This window comes from Vitis vinifera, chromosome 16 (genome assembly GCF_030704535.1).
Source record: "Vitis vinifera cultivar Pinot Noir 40024 chromosome 16, ASM3070453v1".
Taxonomy (NCBI): Eukaryota; Viridiplantae; Streptophyta; class Magnoliopsida; order Vitales; family Vitaceae; genus Vitis; species Vitis vinifera.
The window spans coordinates 16850623-16860328 of record NC_081820.1 but is presented as its reverse complement, the minus strand read 5'-3'; the positions used below and the strand labels follow the sequence as shown (position 1 = coordinate 16860328).

Below are 9706 nucleotides of genomic sequence, written 5' to 3'. Positions count from 1 at the left end.
TATCAATAAAAGTAATGAAATATTTTTTCCCTCTGGTTTACACAAACTAACCTAACTTTTACAAATGTCTTGCACATATGATTAGGATGAATGTCAAGCCAAAAAGTTCACCATGCAACTAAGCCAACCACTGGAGTAAGGTTACCCCTTGTTATATTTATTGCACCAAATAAATATAAACTAAAACTCATCATATAAACATAATATTAAAAGAATATTTTGAAGAACAAATTAATTATAAATATTTTATAATTAAATGAAAATTTTTCATTTAATTGATTACCAAAAATATAAAAATTACCATGATAATTTTCTTCATAGTGTTTTTAATATTATTAATATATTAATTAAAAATTAAAAATTATACATATATAATCATTTATTTTATATGATTTAATACTATTGAATTAAATGGATTATAATATTAAATATATATTTAAATTAGACATATTATAATAAAATATTATAACATTATTGTTGCATACAATATTATTATCAAATATGATAAATTATATTATACATATATCAATTTTTTGAACAAAACAATTTTAAAATATCTATTATACTTCTAATTTCATTTTTAAAAGTTTTTCTTATACTTTTATAAGTTTTGATCAATTTTAAGTTTATCGATATGTTGTGTCAAAATATCTACCAATATATCTCCAATACATTCGTAAAATCGAAATACCAATATATTAATAAATATCGATATTTTCATCATTGGTTCTAATCTGTCATGTCACAAATTAGAATATTCAAGCAAATAAGCACATTAGTACTAAAATCTTGTAGCATGATCATTACATTCATCTTGAAAAGCCCATTTGCAAGATACCTTTTGCCCACATGCACCCTATTCTTAATAAATACAAACTTATTAAATTCAAAAATTATTTTGAACTCATTCTTACTTAATAATAAGCCAAACATTATATTCCTAAGGATATTTGACGCATGCAACACATCATTAATGAGAGTGAGTTTCTTTCCCCACATCATCTTCAAAACTAATTTTCCTATGCCTTTGACTTTGGAAGTAGTTGAATTACCCATGTATAGCTTCCTTTAATTTACTTGTACATAAGAAGAGAACATCTTTTTATCTAAATATAGATAATGAGTAGCTCATGTGTCTATCTACAATTGTTAGGGGTTGTCCACCATATTGGCTTCAAACACCATAATAAAAAGAATCAAATCTTTAGCTTCACTTCTTTGTTCATATGTATTTGATTTTTCTTGTCATGTCTTTTAAATCAACAATCTTTAACTTCATGGCCTTGTTTGTTGCACACATAGCACTTTCTATTAATCAAATTCCTCTAGTTAAGACCTTCTCCAAAATACTTCCTTTTTTATTGGTTTGTTGCTCCACCAAGTTTACCTTGAACTCTATAGGAAGTTTTCCCAACTTCTTAGAAACTCAATTGTCTTCTTCAATCCTTAATCTCACAATCAAGTAGCCAAGTCTCATCTTCTTATGCTTATACTTTAAATTATTTTTAAAATCTTTCCAAGAGAGTGGTAATTTTTCAATTATAGATACAACTTAGAAAGACTCCTTCAACACCATCTTTTCTACATATTTCTCATGTAAAATGATTTGTAGTTTTTAGACTCATAACTTCCTTGGAGTCTTATCATTTTAAACTCTAGAAATCCATCAATTACAAAATTCTTCAACCATCATCCTCTTATCTTTTACTTTTTTTCCCAAAGATTCCTATAGTTCCTTAGCAATATTCATTAGACTATACACATATATAGCATATTGTCCAAACTATTGAAGATGTAGTTCTTGCCTAGGCAGTTAGAATGATTCCAAGCTTCCATAGTTACTTACATTTATTAGTTTCACAGTTGTGAAAGAAAATGTCCAAATTAATATGACATTCTATTTTTATAAATAAAATTTTATAAAATAAAATAAAATTTATAAGCAAAATGTTAACCAAGATTAGAGTTTGACCCTATATTCTTAAGATAAATTTCACTAACCTAAGGTGCTTATAATATAAGGGTGATCATTTCCTAAGATATGGTCACTTTCATGTGATAATAACTCTTTAAATCATAAGAAACAACAAATCACTTAATGATTTGTATTCTTTAAAATATTTGATTGAATGAATGATTGACTATAATTGAGTGCTAAAAAAAATATACCTACGTACTCAAAAAAAATCATTAACTTAACAGTCCCTCATTTATAATTATAGGTAATGATTATCTATTTGAAGAATTATGTTTTAAGATACCATACATTTTTTTTTATTGAAGGAACATGTTTTTTTTTTCGTCTAAAAATATGTATTTTATTACTTTGAACTCAATTTTCTTTTCACCTATGAATGATTTTGAGTCACTTCCTAAAGTGCATTTTTACAATGGTTTCAACTAAACATGTGATGATTGTTAATTTTTATATGTATTGCCCACTTAAGGATGCAATATCATGCTAGCATCTTATTTGAGTTGGAGAAAACTTAAATAAGTTGTGGTGACCCAGGAGAAGTCACACACATGGGGACTCTCATCATCACCCATCCGGTGAAATTGCAGACTTTTGTTGATGCAGTTTTCAAGGGAAACATTGTAAATTTTTGTTGAATTCAGAACTAGATGTCTCACTTGAACCATTCAAATCATTTACTTCAACTTAATTTAAGATCCAGCAGCTGAACTCCTACTCCTAATGACTTGATATAGTAGTTGAAAATAGCATCCCCTATAGATCCAAAGGAAAAGAACATTTCATGTAGGAAATGATGATCATCATTCTTATCGTGGAACACAGAAAGATGTGATCAACCAAAAATAAAAAGATAACAAAAAAGCAAGGGAGCGTGAAGGAGCTTATAAACATATAAATTTCTATTTAAATAGAATGAACAAATTACAACATATATTTCTATAAACACCTCCCATGGGGAGATAATAGGGACCAAAACTGACAAAGGCAGAGTGAAGCAAAGAAGGAACATATGATTAATACAACTCAGGAATCATAGCTTTAAGCCTCAGTAGCAGAAGGGGTTAAAGGAAAGGATTTACAAAGGCAGGAAGCTTGAGCAACACAAACAATACCAGCGACTAAGAGCTCCTTCCGCAACTCTGCTCCAGAAACTATTGGCTTAATTTCATCACAACTTACAAAAACATAAACTCTATTTTACGGTATACATGTGTGTGTATACATATATATATATATATATATAGAGAGAGAGAGAGAGAGAGAGAGAGAGAAAGAGAGAGAGAGAGTGTATGGTTCTCATCTCTATGTTATATATATTTATAGTGCACTTGACTTCTTCCACATCACCAGTAACTTGAGAAATTCCATGACCTACATAAATAACACAACAGTACACTATGTAATTGAACTATTTTTGTGATGTCTCTTACAATTGAGGCAGTGTGAATTTCCAAAATGAAATATGGTCTTATTGGAGAATAAGCTATACCTCTAATGGGTCCCTGAGTGAGTAAAATGCATTGCTTTCCTTGGGCACAGAAGACACTAAAATGCCATAACCACGTTTTCCATCTCTCAAAAACTGTTTCCAATAATTAATTTGAACCATTAGATGTTTGAAATTTCCAACATGGTGGTTAGTCATCATAACACCCAAATTTTCTGTTCATTGCCAATTACCTTGAAGGCATCTTCGTCTGTCCGGTCATCTCCAACATAAATTGGCAGTACATCATCAGAATTATTCAGCCCTACAATGATTTTTTTCACCATTATATTTCATGAAAAAGGAAGTGAAGTTTTACAAGGAAAAGACAAAAAAAAAAAAAAAGTCTGGTGTTGAAGTTCACATAAAGAAGCCAAAAATCTACTCACCAAGTGACTCAAGTAAAAACTCAACAGCTTTTCCCTTATCCCAGTCAATCACAGGTCGGACCTCTAAAACCTAATCATTAATAAGTGGGGTTCAGAAAAGAAAAGGACAAGCTGAAGATAATATATTGAAAAATCTACAACATCATTCCAAAGATTACCTTCCGGCCATGAGTTAATCGCAGACGAGGGTAGTCTTTCAGAATATCATCTACACACTGTGCTATTGTCTTCCAATACTGACAAACCAATTGAAGAGAACAAAAGAGAGTCTGTCAGCCAAACAATACTACTGAATAACCAGATAATTTAATGAGCTTCAGGTGCTCACAACAACCCTACCTTCTCATCCACATTGCGGTAATGTACAGAGACACAGAACTTATTATTTTCTACTTCTGCTCCTTTGATTTCTTTAGTACACCTGACAAGGGATCTAAAAACCTGCTCAAACACAAATAAACCAAAAAATCTAATTATATTAGGGAATACAAGGTACAACAAATGATTTGTTGCATCACATTACATGTCATTGTGGAGGAGACATTGGCATACCTCATCGATCATGGGTAAAAATTCACTCGCAGGCTGGAACAAATTAACTTCCTTACCCTACATTCATAAGAAAATAATATAAAAGGGTGAATAAGTAAAACCAAATAAATAACATAACATATGAAAGAGATAGTATATATATATATATATTTCATGAGAAAGAGTTTCTAGGCTAGGGTACCTGCTTGTCAGTTAACCTAATACAATTTGGATGGTCATTAGAAATGGAGTGTCTGACAGGGCCCATGATGTCCATCCCATGACTACCAGCGTAGTAGAGCTCTGTTAGTCCCACAAAATTATACACCTAAATGAATAGTAGGTTACGTAACAAGTCAGTGAAGATGAAAAACCATCTATAGAAGGAAAACTGATATAAATGGGAGGAAATTGCCATAATGATTTTAAAATAATAGCACACACTCAAAAGCCTGCCAATTACCTTATCCCGACTTCTTCCACTAATTATTGCGGTTGGGAAAAACTTAGCCACGTTTCTCACAGTAGCACGCATCTGCCAACATGCACAAGAATATCAGTGCAAAAAAGAAAGTGAAAATCTTTTCCAAAGAAAATAAAAAGAATCTTAACATTCTCAATTATAGATGAACTCAAGCAAACAGGATTCTCACACAATCAGACATGAAGGCTCGGTCAGGGTTGTCTACAATAGGTGAGAGAGTCCCATCATAGTCCAGAAACAATGCTATTCTTTTTCCCTTGGCATAGTTCGTGATTTGCTCAAAAGATTTAAGTGCTGATGGATACTTAAGCTGCAAAATCACAAGAAAAGAGGGCAGGAACTAAGTCAGTCAGCCATCTAGGGTTCCATCAAAGATGAGCCTCCAAAGTTACACAACACAAAGGGGGCAAAATTTACCAGCCAGGTGCGGTAAGTAACATCAGTGTCAGTTGATGCAAGCACAGTGTTGAAATCCTTGGTTATCTTCTTATGAGTAGGAGAAGAGGATTTCATGGCATCCAGCCAACTGCTGGAACGTACATCATCCAGTACTCCATTCTTCTTCCTTGGAATGGTTAGGAACAGGGTAGAAGAGAATGCTGCTCCTGGGGGAGAGTATGGCAACAAATTGGAACGGATGCCAAATCTTGACTTGTTTACAGGTGGAGGATCAGTAAGAACAGGAGAAGAATGATTGGACTTCAGATCCATAGGATCCAGACTTGTAACGCAGTATATAAAGAGGAAATGAAGTTCGAGATATTTAACAGCTGAACAGCCCAAATATTGCAAATTAACAAGCTGCAATATCAATCCCTACTCCCTAGTTATCCTCTTTAACCAACCCTCTTGTCTATAAAAAACCACCTCTTCAAATTTTTCTTGTCATTGCTGTTTGGTGAGCAGTCCATCAAGCGGAAGGCTCCTGAAGACTAATAATCATAAAATATAAAAAAAAAAGAGTGAATTAAGTATACAATGAAAATTAATTACAAAAAAAAAAAAAACATCATATAGAGCAAGAGTTCACTTCTACTTGTACCTGCACATCTCCCTAGCTCTATGCATAAAGGATGAGGCAACCAAAAACTATCTGACAAAAGAATGTGTCTGATAAAGGAGCTCTTCAGGTCTTCTACATCAAGGATCACAAAACAAATAAATAATGTGATGTGTACAAAATCAAAGTATTTAAAGATACAAAAAATAGAAAGACAATGAATACATCAATCCATTGAAACTTAGGTCATGTAGCAGCAAAAGAAAGGCTTTAATGAGAACTGGTATTGACAAATGAATAACATGTGACAAGAAGTCCTAAAAGATAAATATGAATAAAAAACATTGAAGTAAATTCGATACAACAAAAAATTGCAATTGAAAAATAGAACCTTTATAACCTTTTACTTTTCCTGCTATTACACATATTTGCACCTGGAACCTTCCTAAAACCCTTCCCCCAAACTGTTACTAATTGAGCCAGGCCCCAGGAGCACAATATCTAGAAAAATTTTAGGTTCATGGAAAAGCAGAACTTATCAACTCAAGAAAGCTACAGATCACCACATATGCCATTAATAAAAAATACTCAGTGTTTCAGATTTCCATCCTAATGCAACCTCCAAGCAATGAACATCTCACAATATCTAAACAGGCATGTAGTGATAAAATGCTTTGCTATAGGAGTTAAAGGAGGAAAAACATATGGTTCCACTTTTCATCACCTTTTGCGCTTCCTAGCTTTCTTCATCTTGTTGTTTAGTCATCCCCTTGACAAATCAAGCTAATTTGTAGACAGAAGATTTTATTATTGATAAAGACAAAAGTGCTCTAGTTACTTATGATAATAAAACAAATAAGGGAAATCTTGTTATTGGTCATCATTGGTTGTGATGCTTGACTACATCAAAATGAGATTCCACATCATTTCCCAAATTATAATCTTTGTGCTCGGATAATTTTTTCCCCAAGGATTTTTTTTTCCTTTTTTCTTTTCATAGTTTAGTCTTGTTCGCAATACATCAGGTTAGTATATAGTTAGAAGCATGCAGTATAAGATCACACAAATCATTGACTTTTTTTTATACTTTTACAAGAAACCTAAACCTAACACAACCCGCCTAAGTTTTCTATTTAGGTATAGATTACAAAGATAATACATATTTAAAAAAAGAAAAAAGATAAAAGATAAAAGAAAAAAAAAACAAAAAAACAACAACAACAACAACACCAACAACCATGTCATTGGTCATCTTCTAATTGTGATATTTCACTAAATTGTAGTAACAGTAGCAACATCCCATATCCTGGAACTTGTCTGCTGTATCAGTCAACAAAAACTCAAAACCAAAACAAACCTAAACATCCACACAAGCACCAACCTCACCTCCACCCAAATAACAAGAAGGTAAAAAGGGAAAAAGGAGGGAAAAAGGGGGGGTGGGGAGAAGAACTTGTTGAGTATCATTGTTGACGAAAAAGGTAGAAATTCATCTAGTTTATCTAACATACAAGGCAAAAAAATAAATTTATAAACAAATAATAGGGCGACATATGGGAAACTTGATGATCCAACAAAGTCCAGACAACATATGGGGTGTTCCATATAAGAACCTAAAGATTTAGACACTCAGGATTAGTGTCATTTCAAAATGACATAATGTTCAATAGAAATCATGTGAGGCCTAAATTATCTTTAGTAACTGTACCACTAACAATCATTATTACATTATATGTAGTATATTATTTCCAGATTTAAAACAGATGTTCCTAACAAGTTGAGATGAGCATTATGGACTCGTCTGAGCATGGTGGTGATGATATTTTCACCACCTCCAACAACTGCCTGCATCATTTAGTTAATAGATCCAATTTGTTATATTATTGACAGAATAAATCCTTATTAGTCCAAGAAGTTAAATGCTTTAAGGAAAACAAAGCTGATGACAGTGATAATAGCAAAGGTGAAAATCCCATTGCCTTAGTATAATTATTTTGTGTGCATGGGGCATCCAACCCTAACAATCTATCAGACCTAGGAATAAACCCCACACAGATACAAGACCAATATATTAAATATCTATTAGTTTTTTTATAATGAAGCATGAATGTTAAACTGAAGCACGCATCATCAGAATTCCAAAAAATCACTTGTATCAGTGCAATTATGGTTTTCCTCATACTCAGCCACCATAAAGACCAAATTTCTACAAGCTATAACATAAAATATTTCATCTACCTGTATGAAAAAGATAATTTAAACACATTTTATTTTATCACCCACATCAGACATAAAATTTAAAGAATAAACAATCCTAGCAGCAAAAAAAGAAGATGCAAATAATGATTTTATCATGCATTTTTGCAATTAGATAGAAAAAGTAAGTGAACATGTGCACTTGCTTGGGTCTCCGAGTGCGAACAAGTGATTGAAACAGTACCCAGCATTAAAAGATGACCCATAGAATTGATATTTAGCAGAGGAAAATTTGCAATGGGCTATTGTATTATGATTAAAAGAACTCCTGCCCCACACACCATATGCTACCACACATCCCGGGCCTACATGGAAGCATGGGAATCATTAAACATATGGACCCGACAAATAATTATTCATAAACAATTATGGATGCAAAAATTGAAAGTTTCAGAAATCACCATACTTCTGTTGCTATCCCACAATAAACCATTAATATCATCCAATGGACCACTGGAAATAACAAAAACTAAAAATACTATATATTTACTTTATTAATCTGTGTAAAATATTAGTAAATCTAGGTATTTTTTCCGGCCATAGTCACTAATGTCTCCTAGGATCAAAACGTAAGCAAGCGTGGAATTAGCCATTCTGGGTCAATTTTCACCATCGAAGAATATGTCGCTCTCTCTTTTTTTCTGGCTTTTGGCCCATATTGACATTTGACCTACCATGCATTCTGTAATGTACAGCGGTCGACAATACATTTAAGAGTTGGAAAAATCAAAGATGAAAACAAACCATATCACATCAACCTACACAAGCACAGCTCTACTGCGGACAAATTAGTCTGAATGTAGACAGCAGTCCTCTTGCGGTTAGGGAAAAAACGGAAAAAACTGAAATAACCAATTATAGAACCAACACCCACAATTCAAAAATACCCAAAAAGAAAATTTAAATCCCATTTAATCGAACGTCAAACTTAGTCATTTTGATTCTACAAAGGCAAAAAACATAACCAAAACACAAAACTATAACTCAGAATTTCATAAAATCACAATTGGGAAAAAACCACTGAATGTCCTACAATTTGATGCCATAATGCATGTCGAAAAATGAAAAAAAAATTAAGATGATAATATAAAAGGCAAACAACAGGAGAGTCAAAGATTCGTACGTAATCAAACAATCCGACACGCATGTGATTCAATATTAACACCAGAACCCACCCTAATTGACCCCAATAAGGCAATAACAAAGCTTCCACACCTAGAATACTCTAAAAAGAAGAGAAAACCATAAACAGTCACGCACCTGATTCGCGAGTCCAAATCAAGATACAGTCTTCGAAAATGCGGGTATCCGATCCAAAATCTTCAAGAACAAACGATAGTACACAAACGTCAAAGGAAATGAGTAAAACAAATGGAGACGACGAAAGACAACGATTGAAGACAAGAAACTCAACAATGGAGCCAAAAATTCATTACCTTTAAGCCAAGAGTAGAAGAAAACGCTAGAAATGGAAGAAAGAGAGACGAAACGAGAGTTTGAGAGAGAGAGAGAGAGAGAGAAATGCAGAGAGCAAAATGCAGAAAAACTTGCAGAAAATGGAAGAAGAGAAGGCTACATCAGG

The 9706-nt window shown here is 32.7% G+C and overlaps 1 protein-coding gene across 5 annotated transcripts; it reads right to left on the bottom strand.

Annotated features, from left to right (window-relative positions):
- Positions 1-2855: 2855 nt before the first annotated feature.
- Positions 2856-9706, bottom strand: LOC100251837 (uncharacterized). 5 transcript variants are annotated; one of them, XM_059733609.1, is made up of 15 exons: positions 9561-9706; positions 9385-9444; positions 8309-8429; positions 5911-6003; positions 5286-5800; positions 5038-5178; positions 4848-4919; positions 4587-4712; positions 4406-4462; positions 4193-4294; positions 4012-4089; positions 3854-3923; positions 3659-3729; positions 3468-3560; positions 2856-3349 (listed from the first exon to the last, which is right to left on the bottom strand). In XM_059733609.1, exons 5-15 carry the CDS (start codon positions 5577-5579, stop codon positions 3296-3298), a joined length of 1158 nt encoding a protein of 385 aa, XP_059589592.1. In that variant the 5' UTR covers positions 5580-5800; positions 5911-6003; positions 8309-8429; positions 9385-9444; positions 9561-9706; the 3' UTR covers positions 2856-3295. The 5 variants fall into 5 exon arrangements, with proteins under 5 accessions (XP_059589592.1, XP_010662413.1, XP_010662414.1 ...); XM_010664111.3 differs by lacking the exon at positions 8309-8429 and adding an exon at positions 6593-6651; XM_010664112.3 differs by lacking the exon at positions 8309-8429 and adding an exon at positions 6593-6651 and having other exon boundaries at positions 5911-6000.

Excerpts from the sequence above, each read along its gene's own strand:
- LOC100251837 (XM_059733609.1), bottom strand. The coding sequence starts at position 5,579 with ATGGATCTGAAGTCCAATCATTCTTCTCCTGTTCTTACTGATCCTCCA. Across the intron at positions 4,295-4,405 it reads TTTTACCCATGATCGATGAG|GTTTTTAGATCCCTTGTCAG; the intron begins GTATGCCAATGT and ends GTGTTTGAGCAG. Across the intron at positions 3,561-3,658 it reads CAGACGAAGATGCCTTCAAG|TTTTTGAGAGATGGAAAACG; the intron begins GTAATTGGCAAT and ends TATTGGAAACAG.